This window comes from Bidens hawaiensis, unplaced genomic scaffold (genome assembly GCF_021521415.1).
Source record: "Bidens hawaiensis isolate Kalapana, Puna unplaced genomic scaffold, B.hawaiensis_p1.1 tig00024894_1, whole genome shotgun sequence".
NCBI classification, from domain to species: domain Eukaryota; kingdom Viridiplantae; phylum Streptophyta; class Magnoliopsida; order Asterales; family Asteraceae; genus Bidens; species Bidens hawaiensis.
Window position 1 is genome coordinate 51,856 of NW_027493953.1, and position 20,147 is coordinate 72,002.

Sequence of the window (20,147 nt, forward strand, 5' to 3'; positions counted from 1 at the left end):
GGTGGAAGAGTTGTGATGGAGTATGGTAACGATATGGTTTATTTTTTACACATAAGAAATTCCACATCATTTAAAAAAATGCAAAGTCATAAAAAACCACATCATCAAAATTTTTTTAAAGTCGTTAGTTCGAGAGTGATAGAAGAAAATAAGACGAAAGTTGGGAGTGGTGTGAAACATTTCGTTAGTTGAGATTTTTAAGCCAACGAATGAAAGTTTGGACTATTTCAAACCAATAACCTATTTTTAATTAGTTTTGATTTTAAACTATGATTATTTTGATAAACACCTTAAGTAGTTTTAAACTATAGTTTTCTAAATTGGGAAAAGTTAATACAAAGTGATACAAAATGAGAAGTGTAAGAAGTATTTGTAATCATACAAAAAAATCCTTGAAAAAAAATTGTAACACAAAATATAAATAGAAACCGAAAATATTTAAAAGAACTAAAATGTTTCCTCCATCATTCTCGTTAAAAAAAAAAGACACAGTGCCGAAAATGAACAAAAAATACAAATATAACTAAAAAATACACAATATATCGCAAAATATAACACAATATTAAAAAAACGACAAAATGTCAATAAAAAAGACATAATAATGACAAAAATAAACACAAAACACAATGATAAACAAAAATACACAGTGATCGTTTCCCTCAACATTGTTTACTTTTTTGTTTGTTTTTTTGAAACGAGAAAAACGGTGTGTAACGTCTAGGAAAAACCCATACTTATTTTGAGCTAAAGTTGCCAACTTTGAAAGTTGAAGGATTAAAAATAATTACAAAGACAAGTAATAAGAAAAATAAGATAAGAAAAAGAAAATATCTTATCTTAAGGAAATAAAAAAATTTCCATCCCACATGGAAACAAGTAAAAAATGGAAACTCTTTATAAGGAAGCAAGTTTCCATATAAATGTTTTAATGTGACTAATCACTCTCCATAGTCCTAGCGGAGGGTGCGAAGCACCCGACGCGCACGGACTCGGATTCGGACACGGACTCGGGCGTAATGTGGCGTTTTGATGGCGCACTTTGCACGCTCGCATTGTCGCGAGCCGCATAAGGGCCGCTTTAGTATTTTTGGATAGTACAAGGACTGAAAATGAAAATTCTGAAACTTTGCATCTTCGCGTATCGCGAAGGATCAGGCTTCAACATCTTCGCGCTACGCGAAAGACAAAAGAATTTAACCGACTTTGAAGCATCTTAGCGCGTCGCGAAGTTGCAAGATCTGGCATCTTCGTGATATGCGAAGTTGCACTTTTGCATGTGTGACACGTGGAGACACGTGGCAACACCTGGTGACACGTGGCAACCCTACTGATGACTCGGCAAACCTAGAGCATCTTCGCGATACGCGAACCGACATGGCTTGCATCTTCAACTATAAATAGAGGGGTGTTTGGCACATTCCATCTCAAACCAACCACTTCACTTTTCATACGTTTTGCGTGCCGATCTCGTAGTACGTGCCAGGATCTGAAGTTCTGACAGTCTAAGCTCTAATACGCGATATAGAGTAAAAGTGCCGCTCGATCAATCATAGGCATTTAACTCTAAATACCCGTACGAGGTAGGGGTTCTGATTAAGTTATTATTTATTATTATAATAATAGCTTAGACCATAGTCGGGGGTAAAGCCCGAACCTTGATCACTGTTAAGTATAATGTAACTTTTCATAAGCAAAGGTTATAATTAAATATTGTTTTCTTCATGATTAAGAAATGTAAACATATACATGTAAAGGGTATAGTTAAATAGTATTTCTTAAATATACTATTCATTCACACAGTTCATAGTTAAAGTAATGTTTCTTCTTGAAGAAGAAACCTGGTATAAATGTTTCTTCCTAAAGAAGACCTGATAAACAAACAAAAGGACTAAAGGTCCACATGTTTTATACAAACAAATAAATTGTCAAGATTACAGCTATACAAAACAGACTACGGGGTCTGAAGCTAGATTGTTGATCTAGGCATTTATACAAACGTTAATCTCGTACTATAGGTTCGAGATAACAATCAATCAATCAACCACTTCTTACATTCTATAATATGAAAGATTAATTATGATTTATGTAGTTATAAGTCATTAGCTACTGTTTGTTACTAAAGTAGATGGTGTGAAGCATTTAAGTATTTTCTATACCACAAATAATGATTTAGGACCTATGTATTTGACCAAAAAAGTTTACAAACTCAGAAAATAATGTTATGAATAAGGAAACTCAGAAGACCTACTTGAAGAGGGGTTATACGACTCGCATATATTGTAATCTATAGACATGGAGAAGGCCGAAGATGGCATTTGACAATTAGAACGTTGTCATTTACGTTGTGGCAAGTTTAGTAGATAAGTTTGTTGCCAATGATAAAAGTAGGCAGGGTCTTAAAAAGGTTGTTGGAAAAAGTTTTTTAATTAGTATATAATATCACTACCTAATTATTAACAGAAAAGGAAGAGAAAATACATACCTGATAAGGTGGTAAATCCTCTTCTGCTACAACCACCAACAGTGAGAACGCGCGATAACAACTGCAAAAAAGGTAACATGAATGACAAAAAGTGATGAGGAGACTCCTAACTTGAAAATTGATATCGTAGTTAAAACATTAAAACATAGTATCTACATAGCAACACCATGGTCCGGTGACGTATTCATACATTCTTTTAACCACTAATAATGATTTAAGACTTATGTATTTGACCAACAAAGTTTATGAATTCAGAAAGTTGAGACACTCCTCACGGAAACATGTTTATGAACAAAGCATGTTAAAGATAAAACTCTTGTACGGAATAAGCACGTATTCATTTAACCACTAATAATGATTTAAAATTTGTGTATTTGACCAACAAAGTTAACCTGGTGTTTTGATAAAAAAAATACAAATCATTGATGAAAAATATATTATTCACTCTTATTGCTCTTTAATAAACCAAGAGCAAATGATTAACCTTTAAAGTTTTAGGCATGTATTCTAGCTGTATATTAGGCTATATGTATGCATCTAATGTGACGGTCTAATTCTGCAAAATGACTATTTAAACATTCAACGCTTTTGTGTAATGTACCGCCCTCTCAATGAATATTGTACTTTCTGTGTTAATTAATTTTGGGGCAAAAAATTAACACTAATTTAGTGAGGTATAGAGTGACTGATGTTACTTACACAAAGTTTGACATAAAACCAATTGGAATTTTTAAATCTTTGAAAATGCCAAATTTTTCCTTCGACATTCATGTAGCAACTTAAATATACTGTTGGGTTTAATAAACCTGGCCCAAAATGACTAACATATATTTGATACGAAACTGCAGTAAAAGTGGCCCAAAAAAATGCAATCCTTTTTATATGTTTTTGACCCGTTAAGAGGCACGTTAACAGAAAATTGATCCACTACTGTAGTAATACTGATCCGAAATAAAATAAAAATAAAAAAAAATCATTCCTGTTTTAAAAATGTCCATGACTTTATGGCCTCATATGTTGATGAGCGTTGCAGTTTTGGGGTCAGGTTTGAGTTTTACATAAAAAACGCTTTTATGTGCGGGTGTCTGGTAAGCTTTATGGCCTCATATGTTGATAAATTTCATTTCAGGTCTGCAGGGACCAAGCGTTGCAGCTTAGCTAAATCCGACCCAAACCCGACCCGTTTTCATCCCTGTATCCGATAAACAATTGATCAAACACTTGGCATGCGTAACTGAAAACCAAAGAACATCTACAATGACTTCAAACATTTCGTCATACACCTGGCATGCAATAATAAAGACTAAAGAATATCACCAATGGCAAACAATCCGACAACCCAAAAGCAAATAACCACGACAAACAGAGACAACTTCACAAAGGTCAACAACTACATGCATTTGGTCAAACAACGGGAATGCAGCATAAGAAACTGCAATAAAGTGAGTCGGAAGAAAAATTGAGCAAATTGAAGGCGAGAGTATGAAGTTTACCGTTTATTTTCCGTCTGCTCCAGCGAAGGTGAGAACATGGTTTGGTCAAGTCCGTCTGCTCCGCCAAGGTGGGTGTTTAAAATGTCTTTTAAAAGTCTTCAATTGAGTCTAGAAGTAAAAGATTACTAATAGGAAAAGAAGAAGACCCGTGTAACAGTTAGCAAACATATGTGTATGATAACAGGAAACTGAAAAAGGGAAGGATGAAGTACATGTATGAAGAACACAATCCTCCCAATTTTGTTATATTATAAACTAGGTTAGAACCCGTGTGATACACGGGTTAATAAAAAAATAATATAACAATTTTAATAATTACAAATAATTTGCATTCATGTGTACTACATGCGCTAAACAACCAAAATGTTGAACTTAGTATAATTATACAAATTTTGATTGAATAACATTAAAAGAAGTTACATACAATTTTTGAATGACAATAAAATGTACATGTGACCTAAAATGCTTCAGATATGAATACTAAATAATTATCATTTTAGTAAGCAAATATAATTAGTTTCAAATATGTTGTCACCTTTGAAACCACTCTAACACCCCAACCCGGAACAGGCTAACGTGTTACTATTACAGATATCAAATCAACGTCACAATCCAAATACAACAAAAATTAATGCAACCTACGTCATATTATTAAACAAAATGAATTAACTTTAAGAAGCTTGAACTTCATTTTTTTATCTCTCATCACTAAATTCCCAGAATCCCGGATTACCTGAAAACAAAATAAGAAAAACAAAACAAGAAAACACGGCTGAGCCAAAAATTGCTCAGTAACGGAAAGAACAATAGTATAGGTAAAGGCATACATAAGACAAAACACATACTGAAATAAAACTAAAACTATTGCGGATATAAAACCACGTTTTAGACCGAACTATAATTAGATGCGAAACATAATCCGATACACGATCGGGACGTAATCTGAATATACTCAACTTTAACCAAATGCATATACACATATCGAAACGGACCAGAAATATAGCGAAACAAAATATAATTACTAAAATACACGACGACGATGTTAAAATAAATAGGTCGTGTAATACGGAAGCACCCAGAGCCTAAACAGAGGGGTACACAGCTAGCTAGTCCATGCACCAAGGAGACGGTGTGGGTGGCGTGCACACATTGTTCCATCTCAAACAGAAGTCAGGAGTCAGGAGTCAGGAGTCGGAGCTAAGATCGATCTATACGCCTCTAAGTGGCCAAGGTACTACAAGAGTACTTTCAGAGACGCCGTGAACTTTGATTACGCACTGTCACGATAAGTGCCATGTCAGGAGTCAGGAGTCAGGAGTCAGAGCTAAGATCGATCTATACGCCTCCAAGTGGCCCTAATACTTCAAAAGTACTAGTTAGAGACGCCGTGAACTTTGATTACGCACTGTCACGATAAGTGCCTTCCCGTTGACGCCCCAACGACAAGTCAGAAAATGCTCGGGTAACAGAGTACTAAAACTAAAAACATATAACTAAAATATATCATATAAAATACTGAACTAAAAATATAACCGACGCGTAACGAAAATCCGTACTACAAAGTAACGGAATAGATTCAATACTATTAGTAAACGAGAACAAAAGCCGCACTACGAAGTAACGGAATATAATTAATACTATTAGAGAAAGAAACCAGAAACCGTACTACAAAGTAACAAAATAGAATTTATACTATGAGTGACAGAAACCAGAATCCGTACTACCAAGTAACAGAATATAATTAATACTAAGAGTAACAAAAACAGAAACCTATTACGAAGTAACAAGAAACAGAATCCGTACAACAAAGTAGCGGACTATAATTAATACTAAAAGTGAATGAAAACAGAAACCGTACTACGAAGTAACGGAATATAAATAATACTAAGAGGAAACAAAGACGGAAACCGTACCTTATGTATTAAGCAAAAGTAAACAAGTTGGCTTGTCTTCAACAATTATGAGTACCTACGGTTTATTTACAATTTTATTATTTAGATACACGAATTTGATTTACATGGGTTGATTCGTTGATTTCCGCCCACGACATATGCCTTCTAAAATTCACAATTTATTATTTAAACACACCGTCATAAGATCATTTTAGTAATTATCCAAAAACGTTTGAGCTTTAAATATATTATGAATCACTAAACCTTTTTGCTCATTATATAGGAACGAAACTAACTTCAACTTCTTATTAAAACCAACAAAACTCTTTATATACTTAATAATTCCTAACTTAAATTCATAAGTTTGGTTACTGGTTATACATACCAGATTCATAAAGGAAAGAAAATTCATATTAGTTACATTATGCTTTCATATTTAACTCTAGGTATCAATTATATATGTATATATATATATATAACGAACAGGCTATACACAAAACATGCATGAGCACTTACAACATGCATGGAACTTTGTATGTATTTTAAATTTTGGTTTTAAACAAAATCTTCTAATTAAACAAGGTTTTACATTGCGGAAATAGATCAACGATCACAAGGTTATTGGCTAAGGTTAAAAACATAGACGAAATAGAAATAGAGAACGTGTTCGGTACCTCGGCGGATGAGCGATAACAATTATCAGGAATAAGACAGTGGCTTCCGTGGCGATGACTCCCTTCGGTAATCGGCACGCACAACAGAAGGTGATGGTGGCGGCCTCCCAGTAACCAACAACGGTGGAGGCGATGCCTGTCTATAGTGACAACGGAAGACGGCAGCGGTGATTTAAGTGGAGAAGGGTGAAGATGGCGGTTCTCCGGCGAAATTGGAATGGGAGGTCGAACGGAAAGCAAAGATATTATATAGATGCGATATGTGGGCTTCGTGACATCTTATGAGAGGTTACTGGCGTCGTAATCGATCGAGATTTTTGTAGCCGATAAGGGATTGAAATCCCATTTTTCTCTGGGAATTCGTTTGATGCATGTGAAAGTGTTTGAGTTTTATCTATTGATTGATTTTTGCATATTTATCTCTATTATTGTCTTTATTTATTTATTTATTTATTTTTTATTTTTTAAACTAAAAGATCACAACGTTATCCTCCAAATTAATAATTAATTTATATTATCAAGTATTATTATTATTTTAAGCTATTTAAATTATTGTAATTATTATCTTAACGATTTGGGTTATTATAACCACAAAGTCCACATATTCTGCAAGTTGATCGTCTCGTCGTTATATAGCTTTAAGAAAGTTACCTTAACGTTGTACTCTGCAATTTGGTGTTCCAAAGAATCAAAAAGTTATTTGGCAGCTCTAGGGATTACTCCTGCACCATAAGGCAACTCTCATTATAGTCCACTTTGTTAATAACATATCCAGATAATATGTTACTAACAACAAAGAAGTAATGAAATAGCCATAAAATTGACTACAAGCATATGTGACGTACTGATTAAATTTTAAAATATAGATGTTTTTTTTAAAGTGACAGCAAAGAAACTTGTTAACAGAGTAAACGTTTTGCTAAAAGTAAAACGTTATATTTACAAAAAATTTTAGCGCAAGCTTAGTTGTCTAAATCGATGAGACACAGGGCATGGTTGATAATTTACAATCGAGTATAATTGTATTTGGTCTAGGGGCATCACAAGATTACACTAAATGCATACCTATCAATATAGGAAGATGCTTTTGAAGATACCTACATGGTTTGAGCTTGCCCATTACCAGATAGTTCTTCATACATAAATCCATATAAAGATTCATTCAACCTATCATACACAAATGACATCTACAAATAAATGCATCACCCTCCAATGCCTAAAACATAATGAAGAAACACAAATAAGTTAAGTGATTTGACATATATACCTTTTCAAGATCTTCAGTTAACCAACCAAAAAGATCTTGCTCCCAAAATTGCATTGCTTTAGCAATTTCATCACAAAAAGCATATTAACAAAAGACTAAAATGCCTAATACCCTATTGCCTGATTCATCTCTTCAATCTCTTACAAGCTTCAAACACTCTTTTCTTTGTGTTATTCAAAAATCAGTATAAGGTCCCACTATTTGAATCATATTCATCATCTCTGCAACCACATCAATATCATTACCATATAGTCCTCAAAATCCCCATATTGCCCTTCTAAGCCATAGCCAATAAGATTCATGATTCGAGATTTAAATTAAGGAGATGAAAAGCAATTATTCATATCATATGAAAAAAGTATTATTCAAACCTAACGTATAAAACCAATTAAGTTAATAACCGAATCGGTTAATTGAAATAACTTGTTGTAAAGAAAATCAAAAAATATTTAATCAAATACAAAATATAGAAATAAACTTGGTGACCCAACCTACCTATTTCCTTAACACCCAATAGACCAATACGAACAATTATTCATATCATATCTAAAACTTATTGAATCACCCTACTTCAAAAATAAATATAAACCTTCAATTTCACACAACAAATGGATGTATGAATCATAACAACACCGAAAAACTCAAAAAACCCAATAGTAACCATTCTAATTAAGTCTAGTCCAACAATCCTTGCTCTTGTTGGCCGGTTATTAGGTGCTCAAGTCAAGTGAAACCTTCGACATGCAATCTATCTAAACCCTCCTTATTAGTATTAATTATCTGTTCCTAGTTCGTTATCTATGGGTATGGACTCTTTTATATCTGTGTTGTGGACTGTTCTGTATGGGCCTGGGGTACCGACGATTAATGTCTTTTATCATGTAAATAACTGATCAACACTAGAATTCAGCTTAGTTGCTACTTGCTAGTCGTAGTGAATCCTTTTGGTATCAAAATCCGTACCGATTTGGTACCATCGGGTAGCAACCTACCTTTATTATCAAATGCTGTTTATTTATTTATTCTTACTGTATTGATAACTAACTACAATCCTTGCTTGCATTTGTTGGTTATTAGGTGCTGAAGTCAACTGAAACCTAAGCATTCCATTGTTTGCAGTAAACTCACTCGTTAGAACTGTATTTCATGATCATCTTGTTTTGCAGCCGTATTTTCCATTTATCGACGTGACAATTGACTTGTTTCACCATGGTACTTGAGAGTAATCCACTGGCAAATAAGTTAATACACCAACATTAGATATAACTTTAATCATATGTTGGCATAAAGATGAATGTGAAAGCGAAAGTGAGATGCAACCTTAAACTTGCCATTATTGCTAAGAAACATAAGAGGTCGTATTGGGCACCAATGTTGCCCAAGCGCCGAAAGATAAGCACCACCATTACCTTACCATTATTGCAAAAGAAGCATCAAAAGTCTTGTGTCAAAACACAAATTGCCCAGGCGTCGAAGATGTTGCACCCACCTTAGCCTTACCATTATTATAAATTTCGCTCATTTCCAAGAAAAAGTAAAAGTCGTGTAAGACACTAATTTTTATTATGTATTTTATCTATTCACGCAACACCTACCATATTGTGTAACATATTCATTATTTCTTTACCGAAGGGTGCGACTTTGTAATGATTAGAAAAATAAAGCCATATGATACATTTAGGGGTAAAGAAAATGTAAATGTAAGTTTTTAAATTGGAGCATGTATTACCCTAATATAGTAATATGCCTTTTGGGTATTGGATGTTTAGATTTCGATCTTTTAATGAAACTTATTATCTAGCAATATCTGATGATTATAAAAATATCAGTCTTAGTTTTAATCTTTCTCGATAACATATTTTCTATCACGGATCATTTGTATCCAAGCTTTTATTTAAATTTTGAAGATTCTAAAGATTATATAAATACTCAATAATACAAAAACTCTTTGTTGTTCCCAAATCCATATCAAGTTATATGATATCATAGGAAATCTTCAAAACTCACAAAATAATATCAGCATAATGTATAGCTACTGAACATAAGATCGATTTGCTTATTAAGCATGCTTGATGAATGTAGTTTAATTTTTATCAATTATCGATATGTACGTATTTAATATAAAGAGTAGTCAATGAGTGTTAGTTTAAACTGAGATTGGAGAAGAGATAAAGATTTGGGCTCAAGGCCGTAAGGTCTCAACTTCTAACATGATTCCACCGGGCTATACTGTAATGGGCATTTGGGTGGTTGATTTCTCCGATACATGAGATGGTGGGCTTGGACTGCTCAACACTGTTTGTGATCGCGGACGTATGATGTTGTTTTTTTGTCTTTGGGTTACCTTAGGTAGCTCCAAAAAATGGGGGAAACGACCATAACGTGACACGTAGAATTTTAAAGGTTTCGTTTATGTATATTATAGATGTACTACAACTTCCACTTTGCCCCTGATGAATCCAAAAAAAAAAATACATTTTAGTACTCTTCTTCATATAATAAGCTATTAATTAATTTACTTATATTTAATCTTACAAACTTTATTTATTTGGGTGATAAGCGCGTGTTGCCTGAGTTTATTTAACAAATGAAAAGATGGAAGAGAGTTTGAGAAGAGAAAATAAAGTTATAATTTGATTTGGTTTTTCAGAGTTTGAAATTTCAAAATAGAAATTATATTTTCGTTTTAATTAGTCTAATGTAACTGGATGTATCATGTATGACGTATGGAGTTTTTATCTTATTCGGGTGGGCATGTTGTTGCTACTTGCTAGACGCCTATAATTTTAATAAAATTGATGCATGTGATTTTAATAAAATTGACTGACCGAAAAATAACTTTTTTTTTTTTACTTTTTTTTCTTAAAGATTAAAGATACTTGCATATTAAACACCACAATAATTTAGTACGTTCATACAAAACAAAGTTTATTTATTATTTATTAGTTTAATAAGAGAGAATGCAAAAAGTTTTATATTTGGATTTGGACAATATAAATAAATAAATTAAATTAAATTCACGAGAGATCTATGACCCACGCAACTTTGAGACAAAACACAAACAAACGTGGTGGGTCCGCTTAAACAAACAATTTGACACCTTAGCATTCCCCACAAATGTCACAAACAATATGATTTTACAAGTGTTATTATTAGTATTGCTGAAAAAGGAAAGAAACATGAGGTGTAAAACATATAAATATAAAAAGGTGACAAAGAGAGAAGAGGTATAAAATAAAAGGGTCGTTATATTCAAATACCACCTCCATTGTGTGTTAACAAGTGTATACGGCTTGTATAAGGGTTAAATGATCTGCATAATTGACAAACGTACTTTGTGACAACTTTTTCAGTCTATACGAGCCGTATAGCCCCTATACGATTCGTATAGACCGAGACACACTCCGACACATTGTCACATAATTCTGCCCTATACGGCTCGTAAGCCCCTATACGACTCGTATAAAGGCACCTGGTGTTTGAATAACCTATGTGGTATAGGAATAACCTATGCCAAAATTAAATGACGAGGTATAAGTTTTAATTGGGTCGGACCTACATGACCTGTTAACTTGACACGAACAATCAATTCTATATACCATTACTATTTTTATCCCATGTATTATGGGAGTTGTTTTACATTATTCGTTTCCAATATTTATATATTTTTTTGGATTTTAATTTTATTTATTGTAAGAAAGTTAATAATATACTTAGAGTTTGATGATGAAACGGTTTCACAAATAAATCAAATGTTATAACCTGATTTAAAAGTTAATTGGGTTTGGTGAGACCCATGACCTGTTAATTTTTTTACTATAAAACTTTTTCTTAATTATAAATAATATCACTTTTAAAAAAATCATATATTAATTTTTAGTATATCCATATTTATAGGATTATTATATCAAATATTTGGTGAGATTAATTTTTAAATTAATGAGATGTTATAAATTGTTTAAGAGGCTATCCGGGTTTGGTGATATCCATACTCGTGAATTTAGGTCAAATACATGAGAAGTCTCATCTACAAATAAAACAATCTGATGACTTGAGAGAATATAAAAAACAACCAGATAGTTTTAAATAATAAACAATTTGCTAGATGTCCCAATTTGAATCCCACACATAAAATAATCCTAAAATAATATCAATATTGAAAAAAATCACGATATTTAACCATGAAACCATTATTAATTTCAAAACCTTCACAACCTCTCAGTTGATAAGCAGACAAACGTATTATCATAACCACTTCCACTTATCACTTCTTACACATCGTATCGTACATACACCGCCCCTCTTATATCCATCCTCCCCTATATATTCATCCTTCGGTTTCACACATCTCTCTCTGCGTACTTTCTCTCTCTAGAAACCCCTAATTCACTTTCTCTCTCTACAAACCGCCTCAGATCCGTCCATTCAAAGGTACGAATCACGAGCCTTAACACCTATCAATCAATTTACGAATTAATTGCTAATTATCATTAATTGAAGTATTGAACAATTGAAGCTGTCTGTTAGGGTTTTAATCGTTGATAATTGAGGTTTTAATTGAATTGCTCGATCCGTGACGATTTCTAGGGTCTTGAATTGAATTGGATTGGTGTAGGTTTTGGTGAGGTAGCGAATTGCGATGTCGTCGCTTAGTAGGGAGCTTGTGTTTCTGATACTACAGTTTTTGGATGAGGAGAAGTTTAAGGACTCTGTTCACAGGTAGTATGGTTTATTAGTTTGGCAGTTGATGTTTTGTATTATGTTCGTACGTTAAGCTGTTACCGGACAAGCGGGACGGTTCACGAGCAGCTAACCGAACGAGATTTATTGTTCGTGAACGTTCATGAACACCAACAGACGAATTTTCTACGAAGTTTGTGTTGGTGTTTTTTTTAAAGTTGATATTTATATGTAAACTTTACATATAAATTATTACGTAATACTCGTATATATATTTGTTTTATGGTTAATAGTTTTGCTTAAATTTATATTATAAGAGTATAAAAGTTATTAAAAGAAGTGTTAAAAATATGGTTAATAGTTTTGCTTAATTTATGTGATAAGAGTATAAAAGTTATTAAAAGAAGTGTTAAAAATCTTTTAATGAACAAAGAGAAACAAACAAACAATAACGAACATAAATGGACGTAACGAACACGTTATCTAACGTGGCCTATGTTCATGTTCATTAATTTAGTTAATCGAACGAAAATCATTGTTTATGTTTGTTCATTTATTAAACGAAAGAACATAAAAGAACTTCTCGCTGAATAGTTCACTAAACGTTGGGTTCGTTTACAGCCCCTGTGTATTTACATATCTGCTAACAAGTTAATGTGTTACCGAGTTTGCTTCATTGTTAAGATTGGAGCAAGAGTCAGGTTTTTTCTTCAACGTTCGTTACTTTGAGGAGATGGTAACGAATGGAGAGTGGGATGAGGTGGAAAAGTATCTTTCTGGTTTTACAAAAGTGGATGATAACAGATATTCAATGAAGATCTTCTTTGAGATTAGAAAGCAGAAGTATTTAGAAGCCCTAGATAAGTATGTTTTTGTATAAGCTATTTCTAATTTGAGTGCTTTGACTGCTTTCATACATGATATTCTTAGTTCTTATTATATATTCAATTTGTAGGAAGGATCGTGCTAAAGCTGTTGAAATTTTGCTGAAGGATTTGAAGGTGTTTTCAGCTTTTAATGAAGATCTTTTTAAAGAAATAACACAACTTTTGACTCTGGAGAATTTCAGGTTCTATTGTCATTTTGTAAATTGTATAATGCATCCAAAGTTAATTGTAGAACTTTTGTGATAGCTGATGTATTCACACACATACAGAGACAATGAGCAATTGTCAAAGTATGGAGACACAAAGTCTGCAAGAGGTATAATGTTGGGTGAGCTTAAAAAGCTGATTGAAGCAAATCCTCTGTTTCGTGATAAGCTAAACTTCCCAACTTTAAAAAACTCGAGATTGCGTACGCTTATCAATCAAAGGTATCTGGGATTGATTTTTTTTTGTTTCTCAAGTTTATGAATTAGTTTTGACTTTTGTGTTTTGATTTATAGTTTGAACTGGCAACATCAGCTGTGCAAAAACCCTAAACCAAATCCAGACATAAAGACTCTGTTTGTTGACCATTCTTGTGGACAGTCACAACCGAACGGTGCTAGGGCTCCATCCCCAGTAAATAATCCGTTAATGGGTGCTGTTCCAAAGCCTGCCGGCTTTCCGCCTTTGGGTGCTCATGGAGTAAGTTGAAACACGTTTCTTTGAAATATAATTTAACAATTTTCTGTCATATTTTGCATTTATTTTATCTTTTGTGTGTGTATAAAGCCTTTTCAGCCTGCACCAGCAGCTCTGCCAACATCTCTTGCTGGTTGGATGGCTAATCCACCAACTGTTTCTCATCCCTCGGCTTCTGCTGGTCCTCTTGGTTTCAATCCACCAAATAATTCCGGTACATACTTTTTTCACTTACATTTGATGTGGTTTAAGGTTGTTTTTCTATATAATGAATTAATGATACTTGTTGTCTTAATGTAAGTTATAACAGCTATGTTAAAGCGCCCTAGGACTCCGCCAACGAACAATCCTGCTGTAGATTATCAAACAGCTGACTCAGAACATGTATTAAAAAGAACACGGGCATTTGGTATTTCTGATGAAGTATGCCACTTTCTTTTGTAAAAAAATGAGTAGTCTGACATTAAATGTTATCAGGGTCTGATGGCCTTTGTGTGTTGTTAGCAGGTCAATCATATGCCTGTAAATATCTTGCCTGTTGGTTACAGTGGTCAAAGCCACCATGGTCAAAGTTCATACTCATCTGATGATTTACCAAAAACTGTGGTGATGACACTTAATCAAGGTTCAGTGGTTAAGAGCATGGATTTTCATCCAGTACAGCAGATTCTGCTTCTTGGTTGGCTCTCGTTTACTTTAACATTGCATTCTTGAGTTTTTTATTTAAGGATTTAGAAAAGAAAAGATAAGAAAATTTTTCTTGTTTCATTCTTGAGTTTTTTTATTAAAAGAAAAGAAAGAGAATGGAAGGAAAAGTTAGGCCTTTTTTCCTCCAAAACTTTCCTGCCAAATATGGCCGGATTGTGAAGGAAAAGTTTATTTATTACTAATTTACCCATCTTTTCCTTCCTATTTAACTTAAGAATGAGGGCATAATTGTAAAGTTACAATTTTTTTTCTTATCTTTTCCTTCCTATCTAACTCAAGAATGTAATTAACACTTTCTTTTCTTTTCTTTTATTTTAACTTGAGAATGCCTTTTTAAGTATATAATTTATTTTCTTTTCTTCTCTTATCCAATCTTATCATTTCTTTTCCTTATATTTTAAACCCGAGAATGCAGTGTAAATTACTTTTTATTAATTGTGTATTATGTCATTAATGTCCGTCTTTTTTCACTAATTGCAGTTGGAACAAGTACTGGGGATATCATGATATGGGAACTTGGTAGCAGAGAAAAACTTGCTCATAAGAATTTTAAAGTTTGGGATCTTAGTGTTTTTTCAATGCCTTTGCAGGTAGGCTTGTAAACGAACCGAAAAAGCACGGATGGAGCATGTTTGTGTTGGTTCGCCTAACTTTAACACAACAAACGATCAAACACGAACAATTAAACAAATGAGGTTTTCTTGTTTGTCTTTGCCCGTTAAGAAAATAAACATGTTCGACTGTTTGTGTTTGTTCGTTAACAACACGAATGAACATGACTGAACGTATATGAAAGTATTAACGAGCGTTAACGAACGAACTTAAACGTTAACAAACGAACTTAAACAAATGGAAACTAAAGAACGTAAATGAAAATAAACGACATATCTGTTCATGTTTGTTTGTTTTAACACTTTAATTAAATGAACACAATTTGCTGTGTTCTTGTTCGTTCTTTGTTAAATTAATTTTTTATTATTTTGTTTATATGTTGACCATTGACTCTTTATTTTAGGCCGCTTTGACTAGCGACTATACTGCATTAATCAATCGTGTAACTTGGAGCCCTGATGGAACCCTCTTTGGTATGTTATTAAGTTTATAATAGTTTGCTATCTTTTGTCATTAAAGTCCAAAATTAACAATAACGAACATTGATACAGGTGTTGCATACTCAAAGCATATTGTGCAGATATGCTCGTATCATGGCGGTGGTGATGTCAGAAACCACTTGGAGGTTTATTCTTCACCTTTTAATTTTTAGCCTTTTAGGCGGTTGCCGTCATTATGCATATATTAATGCATTTATTATGTTTCATATTATATACAGATCGATGCTCATGTTGGCAGTGTGAATGATCTTGCGTTTTCTTATCCAAACAAACAACTTTGCATTGTGACTTGTGGTGACGATAGATTAATAAAAGTTTGGGATGCAGTTACGGGTGCCAAACAGTACACATTTGAGGGTCATGAAGCACCTGTTTATTCTGTATGTCCACATTTTAAAGAAACTGTTCAGTTTATATTCTCAACTGCAACTGATGGGAAAATAAAAGCATGGTTGTATGACAATATGGGTTCAAGAGTTGACTATGATGCGCCAGGTCATTCATCCACCACAATGGCATACACTGCAGACGGTGCAAGGTTAGAAAAGTCAACAACTTTTACTTTATCAAATGCCAATAAGTCAACTCTTGATGTAAACACATGTTAACTTATGGTATTTACTTTGGTTAATAATAGGTTATTCTCATGTGGTACAAATAAAGAAGGAGAATCATACATTGTGGAATGGAATGAAAGTGAAGGGGCGGTTAAACGAACATATAACGGGCTTGGGAAACGGTCAGTTGGAGTTGTGCAATTCGATAACACAAAGAATCGTTTTCTTGCAGCTGGTGATGAGTTTCTTGTTAAGTTTTGGGATATGGATAATGTAAACTTATTGACAACCGTTGATGCGGAGGGTGGTTTACCGGTACTTGCTTAATGTTCTTCTTTCAGACTTATTATATATTCGGTACACATAACTCTCTGTTAAAAAAAAATTGTAGGCTTCTGCTTGCATAAGGTTTAACAAAGACGGAATTCTATTGGCTGTGTCAACTAATGATAATGGCATCAAGATTTTAGCTAATCCAGATGGGATTAGGCTTTTAAGAACCATGGAGAATCGTTCTGTTGTGAAGGTAATATTTATTTTTTTATCACTTTAATAAATTTTATAATTGCATTAAAAAGAAAATACAAATATTATACAGAGCTCTGCTATGACTACATTTGGCGCTGCTAATCCATCCGCGGGTCCCAGCATTATGGATAGAGTCACAACAATGCCCTCAATGATCGCAATGGTAATGCAAATATTAATGTATTTATAGCTTTAACTTTTAATTATGATATTAACCTCTTTACATGGGGGCCCACTCGTAGAACGGTGACAATCGAAGTTTGGTTGATGTTAAACCGAGAGTTGGAGATGAATCCATGGAGAAATCTAGAATATGGAAGCTGACTGAAATTACAGAACCGTCACAGTGCCGCTCGTTATGGCTTCCCAATACTACATCAACCACGAGGGTAATTACATCTTTGCCATCATTTGGCTTGTAAACGAACCAAACGAACATGAACAGGCATGTTTGTGTGTGTTCGTATAACTTTTAACAGAACAAGCGATCGGACATGAACAGTTAAAAGAACGAGGTTTTCTTGTTCATGCTCGTCCGTTAAGAAAACAAACATGTTCGTGTTCGTTCACGACTGTAAAAAAACAAACATAACTTAGCTAAAATTAGTTGAGGTAATGTGAAGAGGTGAAGAACAATGTGTTGGACCTAACAGTTATTATTACTATAATAAGCAGTAATTGGCCAAAAAAATTAAATGAAAATGTTAATGAATATAAACGAATGGACTTAAACAAATGTAAATTAACGGACATAAATGAACGAACGAGGCATGTGTTTATTCTTGTTCGTTTAACTAAATATTCAAAACTTGTTCATATTTATATTTTATGAGTTATTACAGATTTCAAGGTTGATTTACACAAATTCGGGACTTGCGATATTGGCTCTTGCAACCAATGCGGTCCATAAACTATGGAAATGGCAGCGAAATGACCGCATTTCAACTGGAAAGGTAATATCTTTTCATATTTTTTATAATATATGTAATCCCACTTTGACCTAATTTTACTGATTAGTATTTTTAAACTTTTCAGGCTACTGCAAATGTTGCCCCTCAGTTATGGCAACCGACAAGCGGTATCTTGATGACAAATGTTATCAGTGATACCAACCCTGAAGAAGCGGTCCCGTGTTTTGCACTTTCCAAGAATGATTCCTATGTTATGTCTGCTTCTGGTGGGAAAATCTCTTTATTCAATATGATGACATTTAAGGTATGACACTTATAGTTTTTACTTTTAATATTTTTGTACATTGACATTTAAAAATATGCAGACTATGACTACATTCATGCCACCTCCACCTGCTGCAACCTTTTTAGCATTCCATCCACAAGACAATAATATTATAGCCATTGGCATGGATGACTCGTCTATCCAAATCTACAACGTTCGCATCGATGAGGTAAACTTTAGTTACTTGGTCAGATATCTGATAAACGAGATTAATCTTAATTATTTGGTCAACAGGTTAAAACCAAGCTTAAGGGTCATACTAAACGGATAACTGGTTTGGCGTTCTCTAATGTGCTTAACGTGCTGGTATCTTCGGGTGCTGATTCTCAAGTAAGAAAGATCGGATATAATATTTTAGCTTCATTTCCAAATGTTTAAATTCTTACAATAATAAGAAAATTATCTTATTGCAGTTGTGTGTTTGGAACACTGAAGGATGGGAGAAACAAACGAGTAAAAGTTTGCAAATTCCGACTGGACGTGTTGCTGCACCTGTAGTGGATACACGCGTCCAGTTTCACAATGATCAAACACAATTGCTAGTAGTTCATGAAACTCAAATAGCCATATATGAAGCACCTAAACTCGAGCCCCTGAAACAGTGGGTCCCACCAGAAACTAACGGTTTGATCACTCACGCCACTTTTTCATGCGATAGCCAATCGATCTATGTGAGTTTCGAGGATGGAAGTGTCGGTATTCTTACCGCATCCACACTCAGATTAAGATGCCGAGTTGGCGCCATGTCATACTTATCAACCAATCCAAAGTAAGCATTTCAATTTCCATTTTCGTTTCATGGGGGGTATAATCGTCTTTTCCAACATTGATCGATGTTTCCTTTTTGCAGTTCAAGGGTGTATCCACTTGTGATTGCTGCGCATCCATCCGAAGCTAATCAGTTTGCGTTAGGGTTGACCGATGGTGGTGTGGTTGTACTTGAGCCGCTAGAGTCGGAAGGAAAATGGGGCACCTCACCGCCACTTGAAAACAGTGCTGGCCCGAGTGGTTTGACCGCTGGTGCAACCAATACGATCAAAGTCAGAGATGATATTTAAGTTAAATGTAGTGTTGCATCTTTAGAATCAGTTATAGATGGTGTAAAGCGCAGTCTTTAAAGTTATGTGGTCAACAAACATGTGTTTAATCATTCTTTCTTTCGTTAGTATACAAAGGTTTCTATGACTTTGTGTCGATGGATTCAGTTTGTATCACGGAACCTGAACATGGCATGTTTAACTAATCAGATCGAAGGACGTTACAAGTTTACAACCCATTTTTTCTTTTTTTTGTTTTCACATTCACCTTAGACCTGAAAAGTAAATTTAAATGTTTTACGTCCGATTATTATGGCTGTTTTAACAACTAAAAGGCAAATTATGATGTGAGATTGGACGAACTTCTTCAGCTTAGGAGTTAGGACCAAATCAATGGTGGCAGCTTCTTATTGGTCACGACCAGTGACAGATCTAAAAGAAATTCGAGGTTATCTCAAGCAAAACTTTTTGACCAAGAAGTATCTTAATATTTGCTCAATGGTACCCAATACAAAACACAGAACAAGAATAATAAAGTTTTTGCGTTTCGAAGACAAAATTAAGTGTGGCCCGGGCACAGATTACGGGGTGCAAACGAGCCGAGCTACTCGAGATCGGCTCGTGAAAAAGCTTGATCGAGCCGAGCTTAATCGAGCCCGAGTCCGAGCTTAATCGAGCCGAGCCTAACCAAAAAGTAAGCTTGTTTAATAAACGAGCCCGAGCCTGAACTTCACTTATCGAGCTCAAGCCGGCTTGCGAACCTAAACGAGCCTGTCATTTATATAATTTTTTAATATATATATATAGGCCCATCTCCGCTATGAAGCCTGCCACTTTTGACATAATAGAAATGAAAAAGGAGATCCCCCCCTAGTACATGACAGAGAAGATAGAACAGCATCATCAGAGCGAC

At 34.1% G+C, this 20,147-nt stretch overlaps 1 protein-coding gene across 1 annotated transcript; it reads left to right on the top strand.

Moving 5' to 3' along the window:
• Nucleotides 1–12,426: 12,426 nt before the first annotated feature.
• On the top strand, nt 12,427–19,255 carry LOC143570363 (topless-related protein 4-like). Its single transcript, XM_077056031.1, has 22 exons — nt 12,427–12,527; nt 13,173–13,352; nt 13,444–13,557; nt 13,645–13,803; nt 13,876–14,059; nt 14,147–14,270; nt 14,367–14,479; nt 14,564–14,735; nt 15,245–15,354; nt 15,780–15,849; nt 15,928–16,001; nt 16,095–16,414; nt 16,514–16,748; nt 16,825–16,959; nt 17,032–17,124; nt 17,204–17,350; nt 17,804–17,914; nt 17,997–18,176; nt 18,238–18,366; nt 18,432–18,527; nt 18,611–18,966; nt 19,048–19,255. The coding sequence occupies exons 1-22, from the start codon at nt 12,448–12,450 to the stop codon at nt 19,253–19,255; spliced, it is 3,390 nt and encodes a 1,129-aa protein (XP_076912146.1). The 5' UTR covers nt 12,427–12,447.
• The last annotated feature ends 892 nt before the right edge of the window (nt 19,256–20,147 follow it).